Source organism: Oreochromis niloticus, linkage group LG18 (assembly GCF_001858045.2).
Source record: "Oreochromis niloticus isolate F11D_XX linkage group LG18, O_niloticus_UMD_NMBU, whole genome shotgun sequence".
Lineage (NCBI taxonomy): Eukaryota > Metazoa > Chordata > Actinopteri > Cichliformes > Cichlidae > Oreochromis > Oreochromis niloticus.
In genome coordinates this window covers 2,593,541-2,606,532 of record NC_031982.2, presented here as the reverse complement: position 1 = coordinate 2,606,532, position 12,992 = coordinate 2,593,541, and the positions used below count along the sequence as shown (strand labels likewise).

At 40.6% G+C, this 12,992-nt stretch overlaps 1 protein-coding gene across 1 annotated transcript; it reads right to left on the bottom strand.

The window, feature by feature from the left end:
- Positions 1 to 314: 314 nt before the first annotated feature.
- Positions 315 to 12,304, bottom strand: LOC106098809 (myosin-7). Its single transcript, XM_019347876.2, has 39 exons — positions 12,242 to 12,304; positions 12,029 to 12,076; positions 10,903 to 11,111; positions 10,655 to 10,798; positions 10,412 to 10,568; positions 10,291 to 10,318; positions 10,094 to 10,205; positions 9,906 to 9,998; positions 9,620 to 9,683; positions 9,418 to 9,516; positions 9,230 to 9,333; positions 8,991 to 9,129; positions 8,785 to 8,903; positions 8,551 to 8,700; positions 8,286 to 8,456; positions 7,892 to 8,201; positions 7,650 to 7,729; positions 7,305 to 7,510; positions 7,038 to 7,161; positions 6,766 to 6,902; positions 5,381 to 5,636; positions 5,034 to 5,276; positions 4,752 to 4,928; positions 4,520 to 4,665; positions 4,334 to 4,424; positions 3,851 to 4,240; positions 3,623 to 3,749; positions 3,428 to 3,546; positions 3,151 to 3,347; positions 2,888 to 3,071; positions 2,648 to 2,813; positions 2,441 to 2,565; positions 2,025 to 2,333; positions 1,729 to 1,932; positions 1,343 to 1,639; positions 1,114 to 1,218; positions 933 to 1,028; positions 708 to 842; positions 315 to 441 (listed from the first exon to the last, which is right to left on the bottom strand). The coding sequence occupies exons 3-39, from the start codon at positions 11,101 to 11,103 to the stop codon at positions 421 to 423; spliced, it is 5,826 nt and encodes a 1,941-aa protein (XP_019203421.1). The 5' UTR covers positions 11,104 to 11,111; positions 12,029 to 12,076; positions 12,242 to 12,304; the 3' UTR covers positions 315 to 420.
- Positions 12,305 to 12,992: the final 688 nt, after the last annotated feature.

The window sequence follows — 12,992 nt, the reverse complement described above, 5'->3', positions numbered from 1 at the left end:
TTGTTATCCAAATTTACCAGTTTGTTCCCTTCTTTCATTGGAAAGAAGTGTGAAAGGGAAAACTACTTATTATTATATCTATGGGGAAATTCAGTCAAATTACTGATACATTCGTTATAATGCAATTATTTAATATCAGTAATAGACATTTAAAACATAACACTTTTAATTTGTCTTTGTTGCTATCCTTTTAATTATTTTTTATCTTATTTTTCTACTAGTTTGGTTTGGATTTTATATGTATTTGTTTTGTAAAAACAAGTTCTCACCAGTATAAACAGCAAACACGTTTGTCAATGAAACTCACAACACTGTTTGAGATGCTCATTAAATTTATTCTACTAAACAAAAACACATGCATAGGGAGACTTCATTGCAGGACCAAGAGGTGTCTCAGAAATGATCATTTCAAGGTGAACTTCATTCTTCATCAAGTCCTTTCTGAAACAAGAAAGTGGGGGGAAAGAGGATCATTAGTGAGCTTTTTTTATTTGAAAAGAAGAGCTGGATTGTAAATGAAGTGAAAACAGTCATTGCTTACTCTACAGTGATTCTGCAGTAAGATTACAATACATGCTTTCACTTTTATTTTTCTCAATGATACTTGAGATAAAAAGCTAGAATTTGTGTTGGTGATCTGTGAGCAGGATGCTAAGAGTCCTACTATTCCAGACTAACACTTTTTTTTAACATGTACACATACAAACCTTTGATCCCACATCACGGCTTTTGGCGCGTAGTTTGTTGACCTGAGACTCGGCAATGTCAGCTCTTTCCTCAGCTTCATCGAGCTCATGTTGAAGTTTGCGGAACTTGGTAAGATTACTGTTGGCCTGTTCCTCCTGTAGAGTAGAAACACAATATTGTTTGTAAAGAAAATATTAGGTCAGTGGTCAGATGTAAGGGCGGTATTTAAAATCTGTATAACTTACAGCTTCCTCTGCAACCTTCTTGTAGGACTTGACCTTTAGCTGCAGCTTGTCCACCAAATCTTGAAGACGTGCTAGATTTTTGCGATCTTCTTCGGTCTAATTAGTACAAATTTTTAAATAGTTTTGTTTCTGAGTATAATTTCCATCAGACAAGCTAACTTTGGTTCAGAATTAAAGTTACCTGATAAGTAAGCTCCTTGATACGCCTTTCATACTTTCTTACTCCCTTCACAGCATCGCTGGCCTTTTTCTGCTCATTTTCCACCTCATTTTCAAGTTCCTTGACCTACAGAATTCAGATATCACAAAAAACTCAGATAACATCAGCTAAATTTAGACCAGCTATTTATCTGACATATAGATGCTGTAGTCAAAGAGATTATAGGGAGAGACTGAAGTGCTATACCCACCCTGGCCTCGAGCTTCTGCACCTGCTTCTTGCCTCCCTTCATGGCGATCTGCTCAGCTTCATCCAGGCGGTGCTGCAGGTCTTTGATGGTTTGCTCCATGTTCTTCTTCATCCGCTCCAGATGAGCGCTGGTGTCCTGCTCTTTCTTCAGTTCCTCTGCCATCATGGCAGCATCAGTGATGGCCTTCTTGGCCTTCTCCTCAGCATTTCTGCATTCCTGAGCTGCATCTTCTACTTCTGTCTGAAGCTGGGAGGTGTCAGCTTCTAACTTCTTTTTCTGATTTATCAAACTTGTGTTCTGTTTTGAGAAAATACACATTTATCAGTATGACAATTGCTTACACAATTGAACAGAAATATATCACAAAGACAACCTTTGTATCTTACCTGTGAGTGCAGTAGCTGCACTCTCTCACTGACATCCAGCAGCTCTTGCTCTGCAAGTTTGCGGCTTCTCTCCGTTTGCTCCAGAGCTGCTCTCAGCTCCTCCAGTTCAGCCTGAAGAAGGTTGTTGCGTCGCTCAACAATGGCAATGTTTTCCTTCATATCGTCACTGGCTCGCAGAGAGTCGTCCAGCTGAAGTTGAGTATCCTTGAAGATAAAACCCCCCCAAATTTTAACTTATGTTTCACTTTGGTTTTGTTTTTTGTTTCAAAGAAGTAGAACTGCTCGTTTATTCAGACCTTCAGATGTGCATGGACGGCCTTAAGTTGTTTCTGGGCCTCAGCTGCCTGCCTGTTAGCCTGGCTTAGCTGGATCTCCATCTCATTGAGGTCTCCCTCCATCTTCTTTTTCAGACGCAGAGCCTCATTCCTGCTGCGAGTCTCAGCCTCCAGAGAGCTTTGAAGAGTATCCACAGTTCGCTGGTGGTTTCTTTTCGATTGCTCCATTTCTTCATCTTTCTCAGCTAGCTTGCGCTCAATGTCAGCCTTTACTTGGTTAAACTCAAGTTGGGCTCTGAGAATCTTCCCTTCCTCATGCTCCAGTGTGGCCTGTCACAAATAAAAATTAGACACAATGACTACATAACTTGTAATTAATTAATACTCACAACCTAAAATCTTTCAAATTTGAAAAAGGCCACTATGCAGCAGCTTACCTCTGCTTCCTCCAGAGCTGTCTGTATCTCAGACTTCTCTTGTTCCAACTGCTTTCGAATCTTCTCAAGCTCATGAATATTCTTTCCACCCTCGCTAATTTGTTCAGTGAGGTCAGATATTTCCTCTGAAGGTATATTGTAAAAAATAAATGCCGTTATACTATGAACAAACTATTCACGTATGATTTTAATGGGTAATTAAGTCACCTTGTAAGTTCTTGTTCTCTCTCTTCATGGTCTCCAAATGTTCAAGAGATTCTTCATAGGAGTTCTTCAGTTTGAAGAGCTCAGTGCTCAGAGACCTGGCATCTTTCTGAGAGCTCTCCAGCTCTGTTTGAGACTCCTCGTACTTCTGTTTCCACTCTGCCAAGACCTACAAGAAAGTTTTCATTTTAGACAAAAGATTGACCTTCCGCTTCAGTGAAATAGTAAGTGCCGGATGAAAACCTTGTCAAAGTTTCTTTGTTTCTTGTCCAGAGCAGCAGCAGCAGCATTAGACCTCTCTACATCCACCATGAGATCTTCAATCTCATTCTGCAGCCTGTGTTTGGTCTTCTCCAGAGAGGAACATTTAGCATTCACTGCTTCAACAGCCTCCTCAGCCTCCTGCAGACGCTGAGCCAGCTTCTTTCTAGGTTATGAAAATATTTATTTGTGGTTAAACGCTCTTTACCTTTGCTGAGTTAGTGGACTTAGTGTATTTAACTTACTTGGCCTCTTCTAGTTCTTCAGTCCTCTGGATGGCATCAGTTTCATACTTGGTTCTCCACTGAGCCACCTCAGAGTTGGCCTTGGACATGCCACGCTGCAGTTCAGCTTTAGCCTCCTGCTCCTCCTCATACTGCTCCCTCAGCAGGTCACAGTCATGGCGAGCAGACTGCACTGCATGAGCTAATGCATTCTTGGCCTAAAAGAAAGTGTATCTTTATGCACTGAGTGTACCAATAGTCTCTACCTAATGAGGTTACACTGACAATTATTTGCTACCTTGACTTCTTCCTCCAGTTGTCTTTTCAGGTCTTCAATTTGCTGAGTGTAGGACTGTTTTCCTCTCGTGAGTTGAGACACCAGGGAATCCTTTTCCTCAAGCTGCCTCAAAAGTTCACCTTATTTATGCATAAGATTAAATTCAGTACCGCACACTGGTATGACTAAAATATGCTGTTCAAATCTAATGCATACCGTTCTCAGTTTGAAGCTTTGCTTTCTGCATGGTGAAGTCATTGATGGCACGCTGTCCCTCTTCTGATTTTGTTTTATATTCATTCATCTGGTCTTCCAGAGACCTGCACATTTTCTCCAAGTTGTTCTGTGAACAAAAAGCAGTAGATGGCCAATCATGTTGATGATTATAAAATTAATGTTTGATTTGGCAATGAGAACAAACCCTAATACCTGAAAGTAACTTACCTTTGCCTTGACAATTTGTTCCATATTGGAGACCACATCATCCAGCTCCAGTCTGAGCTCACTCTTCTCCTTCTCCAGTTTCTGCTTGACTCTCTGCAGGTTGTCAATCTGCTCTCCCAGCTCAGCAACACTGTCGGCTTGTTTCTTCCTGAGTGTGGCAGTAGTGGCTTCATGGTGCAGAGTGGCCTCTTCGAGGTCTCTGCGCAGTTTCTGGAACTCGGCCTCCCTCTTCTTATTCATCTCAATCTGGGCAGCTGTCGCTCCTCCAGCCTCCTCCAACCTCTCACTGATCTCCTCCAGCTCTCTGGCCAGGTCAGATCTCTGCTTCTCCACCTTGGCTCGAGCAGCTCTCTCTGCTTCAAGCTCTTCCTCCAGCTCCTCAATACGAGCCTAGACCAGAGTCAAAGCAAACCCTGCCATGAAATTTTGTTGCTCTAAGTTACTTTTCACCACTTTTCACACTTTGTTGTATTCTTTTATCACCTGCAACTCCTTCAGTTTTTTCTGGAGCTGGGCACTCATTACTTGTTCATCTTCTATTTTACAGTTCAGTTGACTAATCTCAAAATCTTTCCTGTGGATGGAAAAAATATATTTTATATAGGCTGGTACAAAATTTAGAACTTTGTTATGAAAAACTGTGTTAGAAGTTCAGTTCTTAATTCTTACTTTTTCAGCCTCTCTTCGAGCTGCTGCTTATCATTTTCCAGATCCATGATACTTTCTTGAGCTAACTTGAGGTCTCCTTCAAGCTTCCTCTTTGCTCGCTCAAGGTCCATACGGACTTTCTTTTCTTGCTCTAAAGACCCCTCAAGCTGTGGGCAAATACAGTAAATATATATAAAATGTAAATATGTAAATAAGTATTATTATTTTAAAGTCTAATTTTTTAAGTTCTTACATCATCCACTTGCTGCTCCAGCTTAGTCTTCGCCTTGGTCAGAGTGTTGACTTTGTCTTCCTCACTCTGCAGGTCATCCAGAGTTTGCTGATGAGCTTCCTGTAAAGCTTTCTTTTCCTTGGTCAGCTTGGCAATGATTTCATCCTGAGCAGCCATCTCTTCAACAAGGTTCTTGACCTGTTGCAAGTAAATGATGGTATTACAAATTCTGCGCAGAGTTTAGAAACATGACTCTTTTTCATACCCTTGTTTTCAGAAATAGAAATATCAAATTAGTCGTACCTTGTTCTCAGTGGCATGCTTCTCTTTCTCCACTTTAGCTAGAGTTAACTCTAAGTCATCAATGTCTTTCTTCAGCTCGGAGCACTCGTCCTCCAGCTTCCTCTTCTTAGCAGTCAGTTCTGCATTCATCTCCTCCTCATCCTCCAGCCTCTCTGTCAGCTCTTTGATTTTGGCCTCCAGCTGAATTTTGCTCTTGATCAGCCCCTCACATCGTTCTTCAGCATCACATAGATTGTCTTGTTCCTGAAGATAAAAAGTATGACATACAAATTGAGCCGACAAACATACACAATACATGTGATGTTGATATTTGTTGTCATACTGTAAGAAACAGTCCTTTAACATACAGCCTGAACTTGGAGCTGCAGGTCATTCTTTTCTTGGAGAAGAGTCACCATTTTCTCTTCGAGTTCTTTCCTGCGGGCTTCTGATTTTGCATAAGCCTCTTTCAGTTTGGCAAACTCTTCCTTCATGTTGGCCATCTCTTTCTCAGTCTCTGCTGACTTCAGCAGAGGTTTGATCTTGAAGAACATCTTCATCCAGGGCCAATTTTTGACCCCCATGAAGGCACGGATGTTCCACTGGATCACAAGAAGAGCATCCCTGCAGACATTTGACTTGTAAAAAATACTGTAGTAATCCAGACTCTGCTTATTTAATGTCAATGAATCTTTTTTTCAGTCTTCGATTTGCGAATGTGAAAGTATCCATTATATCTAAATAAACCTGAAAATATTAATTGTCAGTGTAAATTGTTAAATGTTGCCATTGTTGTACTTAAATTTGTAAACCTTGCCTTAAACTGCCTGTTTAGATATTCTTTTGTTCATCTCCCCGGCCTGTTGAATGGTGGGGAGGCTATAATGTTTAACCGCAGGCACATTCCATGTGAGATTCTGTGAAGGAGGTTCACTCCCATTTAGGGGCTCGCCTATGCTTGTACATGGAGAACCATTAAAGTTAGGCCATATACGGGTGTGGGGAGATGGCCTTTGGGTAACTAGGAAATGTGGTTAAACAGTTGTAAGCATATATTGTGTGGTGGGAAGTCATGTATACAGACACACACACACACACACACACACACACACACACACACACACACACACACACACACACAGTGTTTTAACCTTTTGTGACCTTACAATGGGTGGTGCTTATATTCACTGAATAAAAGGCTGCAGGGAAGGCTGTTTCTTTGAAGTTGGCTGGGAAACAGGTGAGGAGCGTTCAGCTCCAAGAGCCTGGTTCCAACCAGCCTTCCCTTGCTAGCAAGTAAAAACCGGTTAAGTTGTTGTCATGCTTTCTTCATGGGTGATGAATCTCTGAACTAGCTGGCCTGCTGAAGCGCAGACCCAACATTAATGAATAAATAAATGACGTTCTTTATTAAATTTTTCCCCTTTATGAATATGTTTTCAGTGTTCCAAGGAAAATACAATAGCTTGTGAGGATAGTGTAAGGTATTGAGAATATAATACAGTGTCAGTGGACTTTTACACCAAACTCATTTGGTTCAAACCTTTGGACTTCACCTGATCCAAAAAGTAATGTTGTGAAACCTCCTCAGAACTAAAGACCATAGCACACAACCTTGCGGTGTTTTTGACTTTCAGTTAATAAAAGGAAGATGAATTCTACCTTTAGTAAAATGTTTTGTCATTGTTTTTATACTCCATTTTCCTGTAACTTTTGAGTTGATTTGAAATCGGAGTTTCATTGTGCCAAATACCTGCGTTCAACAATCTTCTGAAATTCAATTCTTGCCAGAACACCTCGAGATCTTGCTTGGATCCTCGTGATGATTAGAGCTAAACGGTCATCTCGCATCTCCTCCAGCAGTCCAAGCAACCCAGCTTTGAAGAATACCTAAGATCAAGAAACCCATGTTGAAGGCACTTCTTTGTGTGTGTTAGAAGTACTCTTGACCACTTCATTACCATCAAGAACATGATAACACCAAGAATAACAGCATATGCCAAAATTTGTTCTATCAGTACTGACCTTGGTGTGACCCAGTTTGTACTGGTTGTGGTCTATATCCAAAGAGCCCAAAAGCTTCTCTGAAGCCTTTTTGTTATCGATGAACTGTCCTTCAGGAATAGCACTTGGGTTTAAAATGCGATACCTGGAAAAAAAAAGTGAGCATTTCAACTTTGTTTTATATTACATAAAATGTCAAACCACAAAAACACACCAGAATGGATAACTAAGAAATTTGATGTTGCTTTATCTTTATATTTTCCAACTATCGATGTATCTAACAGACACCTCTGCTTGAAATCTCCATAGAGGATCCTGTTGGGGAAACCCTTTCTGCAGATCCTGATGCCTTCCAGCACACCGTTACAGCGCAGCTGGTGCATCACCAGAGGGTTCTCCATGGCCCCTGGAGTCTTGGTCTCATTGGGGATGATGCAGCGTACAAAGTGAGGGTGAGTTGACCTCAAGTTGGTCATCAGCTTGTTCAGGTTCTCCTGATAGCACATCATAGAGAAAAGAATTGCCATTGTCCTTCAAAATACATTACAATTCCAAATGACTTTTAAGGTCCTAAATTCAGGAATAATGTTTCTATTAACCAGTTTATAATATGTAAAATTATACTGATATTACCCTGTGCAAAGCTGATACAGTTTGGAAGGAAGAACCTTTCTTCTTGCTTCCACCTTTGCCCTTCCCACCAGATTCCTGAGCTAAAACAACAAATACAATTACAGCTGTAAATTTTAAATTGCGGTAAGATACAGTTGTTGTTTGTGGGAAAGTGGGCAGGGGAGGGGTGGGCCAGTAGCTTATTACATGATGCTTTAATAATCACTTGTAAACTAAGATGCTAGTAATTTTTTAAAACAAACCTGAGTCAGCTCCTGCATAATTTGCAAAGAGAGCTGCAAGCAGTTTGACGGTAGACTTTTGGTACAATGTCACAACAGTCTCATTCAGAGGATCCTTGTTCTTCACCAACCAGTTGTTGATATTATAATCAACAGTTCCAGCGTAGTGCATCAGGGCAAAGTGAGCCTCTGGTTTTCCTTTGACAACTCTGGGCTTCTGGAAGTTGCTGGATTTTCCCAGGTGGTTGTCGTAGAGCTTAGCTTTAAAGGTGGCATCACTGGCTTTGGGGAACATGCACTCCTCTTCAAGGATGGACATGATACCCATGGGCTAAAGGGACAGAAAGTATAAGTGTTTGTTAAAGACTATATTTGTATTAGTTTTAGCTGAACATGTAACTGTACAGTGTTTCACCTTTTCAATCAGGTCGATACAGGCCTGCAGATCCATGCCAAAGTCAATGAAAGTCCATTCAATGCCCTCTTTCTTGTACTCTTCCTGCTCCAGTACAAACATGTGGTGGTTGAAAAACTGTTGCAGTTTTTCGTTGGTGAAGTTGATGCACAGCTGCTCAAAGGTGTTGAACTGAAGCCAGACGGACAACAGTATGATCAGGATTTAAAATGTATTTTACATCCAGGACTACCATATAAGAAGAATTTAATGTTTCCAAACTCACATCAAAGATCTCAAATCCAGCAATGTCAAGCACGCCAATAAAATACTGGCGAGGTTGTTTGGTGTCCAGGGACTGGTTGATTCTCATTACCATCCACAGAAACATCCTCTCATACACTGCCTTTGACAGTGCACCGATAGCATAGTTCACCTAACAAGGAAATGCATAAAAATAAACCTTGATCAAGTTTAGGGAATTATTTTGGAATTATCGAAAAGTTTCATATTATCTCACCTGGGCGACATTCTGTCCTTTGGTGACCCACTCGTTTCCTACTTTGACTCTTGGGTGACAGAGACCTTTGATGAGGTCAGCAGAGTTCAGGCCCATCAGATAAGCTGCTTTGTCAGCATCTGTGGCAAAATAGCAGTTTTGATTTAAAGTTATCAGTGCCCACAGAGATCCTCACTGACTGTAGTTTGTCAATAGTCTTCTCTCACCTTCAGTACCATCGGCCTCTGCCTGCTCTTCTCTCTGCTTCTGTTTAAACTTCATGTTGCCATAGTGCATGATTGCACCAGTAAGCTTGTAAATACTGTTCTTCTCTTCTTGAGTGAAGCCCAGAACATCAAAGGCTTCCTGAGGGAAATCCAAAACATAAATATTTCTATTTTCTTTTTTGTTTTATTAAATGAATTTTTGACTAAAATTGCTGCAGTGAATCTGAGATTCATCTCACATCAGTGGCCATCAGCTCTTCAGAATCATTGATAGAGGCTACTGTTGTCTCTCCTTGGGAGATGAAGGCGTAGTCATAAGGGTTGTTGGTGATGAGCAGCATTTCTAAGGAGAAAGAAAAATATAAAATTACAAAATGTCTAGCTGTTTTCCATATAGTGATAGTTCTTAAGGTTAATGACTGTGTACCCAGAAGTTCAGGCTTTATCTGAGACAGGATCTGGTAGAAAATGTGGTAGTCCCTCTCAGCTTTGAGCTGGAAGGTCACACGAGACTTTTCTAGAAGGTCTGTAAGAGAAATCAATTATTTGTAACTTACCTGGTATACAGATAAGTTGCATGTAATAGTTAAGTCTACCTTCAGATTTTCCACATAAACACAATTACTTACAAGTTTCAATGTCAGCAGAGGCCAGCTTTCCTCGGTTGTCAAAGTGAATACGGATGAATTTCCCCTGTTAGGTAGAAAAAAGCTGATTTTAGTTTTGTTTATTCTGTTCCACTTAGGTATTGTCATTTATCATCATATAGCCATGCACAGGGTTGGTGTGACAAAGGAGAATACTAGGGATAGAGTGAAGTTGAGGCAGATATTCCACTGTGGGAACCCCTAAAGGGAGTAGCTAGAAGAAGAAGATGGAGATGATAAAGGGAAAGAAGAATCTAAAGATTCTCACAAATCTGGAAGAGTTGTCATTCCTGATGGTCTTGGCATTGCCAAAGGCCTCTAGAGCAGGGTTAGCCTGGATGATTTGATCTTCAAGGGTTCCCTGATTTAGTTAAACAAAAAAGAATCTTGAAAAACAGCAATATTTTGACTATATTGTGTTTGTGTAACATTAAGAAAATCTTGTCTCATAAGAACCTTTTTCTCTGCAGCCGGATCTTTCTTCCCAGCGCTTGGGACAGCAGCAATGCTGGCAAAGTACTGAATGACACGCTTGGTATTGACAGTCTTTCCAGCTCCAGATTCTCCACTGAGTGGAAAAAAGACATACATTTCAAGACCAAGAAGTATAACTCTTAACTGCTGAAAAGACCCTTGTTGGTAAAGTTACTTACGTGATAAGGATTGACTGGTTTTCTCTGTCTGTCAGCAAGAGAATATCAGAAAATCAGGGAAAATGCAATGATGTCCAAACAAAATGTCAATCAAGATGAATACTAAAAGGGATAGTTGTACCTGCCAGCATGTACTGGTAGGCATTGTCAGAGATGGAGAAGATATGAGGAGGAGCTTCACTCCTCTTTTTTCCTCTGTAGGCAGCGACCACCTCCTGGTTGTAGACTGGCAGCCACTTGTAGGGATTGACAGTCACACAGAACAACCCAGAGTAGGTCTAGTAGGTGGTGAAAAGATGAGAGCAAAGTGTTAAATATGTAGAATTTGTGGGAGGGCAATTAGCGTGTTGTGCTGTCAGCTCACGTAGATCATCCATGCTGCGTAACGCTCTTTGAGGTTAAACAGCACAGCTGGTTCATGGAGGAAGGTGAACATCGCCATGTCTTCAATCTTATCAAATTTTGGCGGGTTCTGAGGGTGCACATCGCACTCCTTTACGGTCACAGTCTACAAATGGAAATCAAACAGTTTACAGCCATGTTAACCAAAACAGAACCAAAGTCCTTTGTAGACACATGTACACACTTATGCAGAACCTAAACTTTATTCACCTTTCCAAATTCAGTTTCAGCAGTGACTTTGTCGCCATCGCGGCTAGTGATGGTTGCTTTAACATACTCAACTTCAGGGTCAGGAACGAAGCACTCTTTCTTCATATCAAATGGGCGAGTCTGGGCCTCCAGACGCTCCTTATCTGACTTTCTCAGGAAAGGAGCCGCCGCCCCAAACTCTTTCATGGCAGCATCCCCCATATTTCAACCTGTTACAAATGTGAATGTTAGTCTCTAACAATGAATGCAAGCTAGAGTCATTCATTGCCGATTATTAACGGTGTGAACTGCAGTCGTTTAGCCATCAGTTACCAGGTAAAGTGCGAAAAGATACAGCAATAAGCTAAAACATCAAAACAGAAGAACAGCAATCATCTCATTACAATGCAGTGTTCTGCTGCAAAATCTTGGATTATGACATTCATGTGAGTGTCACAAGTACCACTCTCATAACTGTTGTTGCAGACCAAGAATTCCACTCGCCCACCCACTCATGACAATACAGGCTTTCCCCAGCATCCACAAGCACTTTAACTTTAGGTGTTGATGCATCCTTCAAACACCCAAGATTAGAATCTGATGGAGCAGTCACAGAATGCTCTGACACAATCCAGGGAGTCCTCACACCTCTACCCAGGACCCAGAGGATCTACTCATGACGTCACAGCGCCACACACCACACCCCCAGAAGTCTCATGTCCCTCCCCATAGTGATTTTAGCAGTGCAGAGTTGGCATACACATTAGGCAGGCAGTTTAACTGTTTTGGGTTATTGGTGTAAATAGTAATGACACTAGGATTTTTTTATTGTTGCGACAGTCTGGTGTCAGTCAAAAACTGATATGTACAGAGGCAAAAGACTTTCAGTCAGTTTTATTTCCACTGCCGAATTACAAAATCACAGCCTTGCCTCAAGCTACCGTACAATCTTTACACCATTCAAAACTCATGTTCCAATACTTTGAATTTCAATACAGAATTCTGCCATAAAAACTATGATGAGAATAGACTGGCCACTTACTTAGAGTATTAACAATAAAACTTGCGCATTTCTAGTTAAACCGCAGAAATGTAAGTCCTAACTGAAGGTAGCTCCTTTTTAACTCAAACCAAGCACAGCTTTTACCTAGGGTGGGTTGGATTCCAAAAGAAGAGCAGGATCCGTCAGGACTTGCTGTTAAAACCAGAAGAAAAAGCAAAACAAGAAAAATTCCATTACCACTACCACACAGCGTCATCATTTATTACCCCACACTAATACGATTTACATGTAAAGTATGTTCCTAAAATGTTGACCTTCTATTCTGAACATTAAATTATATGTAAATGTTTTGCTTACCTTTGACTCTAAACCTTCAATAGAGTGAAGTGATGAGCCCTGCAGCTGATATCTGCCCTTCGTCCTTTAATAAAGGTTCTTTATCCACCAAATATGGCCTGAATTTTTGGAGAAAGGTTACACATTAAAAAAGCATTCTCCTAATTGGGTAAGTTGTACTGCTGCTATTTGTTGCGTTCACCTTGTGACAAGCATGGCGAGAACAATACAGGACAAAGAAAGGGGAGGGCAAGAGGTGGGGATCAGGGACAGGCTTGATATCAAGTGACTCTTATTTTATTCATTTAATTCGTAACGGGTAACTTTATATATTGTTTGTAATACTGATGAAATTCAGTTTAATATTTCAAGTCATATTTACAATCTTAATATTTATATTTGTCTGGGTTTTACTTACTAGAATATTCCACATGTATTCAGTATGCCTGAAGAATCTTCAGCCTCTGTTGTATAAAGTCATTATTGTCACATGGTGTTGGTTGTTCGCTTACAGCAGCTGATAATCTTTCTTGATTACAATTTGCATACAAGGCAAAGCAACAAAACCAAGAGCAAATGGTCTGTTTAGATTCAGGGGTTATGACAAAAAATAATAATTCATAATTCATTCAAAACCTGGTTACAAACAGTAACTTTGATTTTACTTCTTCTCCTATTAGCACTGGTCAATTCAATGCCCCTTTTCCAAATTCCAAACAAAGTGGACAAGCAAAATAATATGACTAATTTGCTCCTAAATATTGTACTCGTT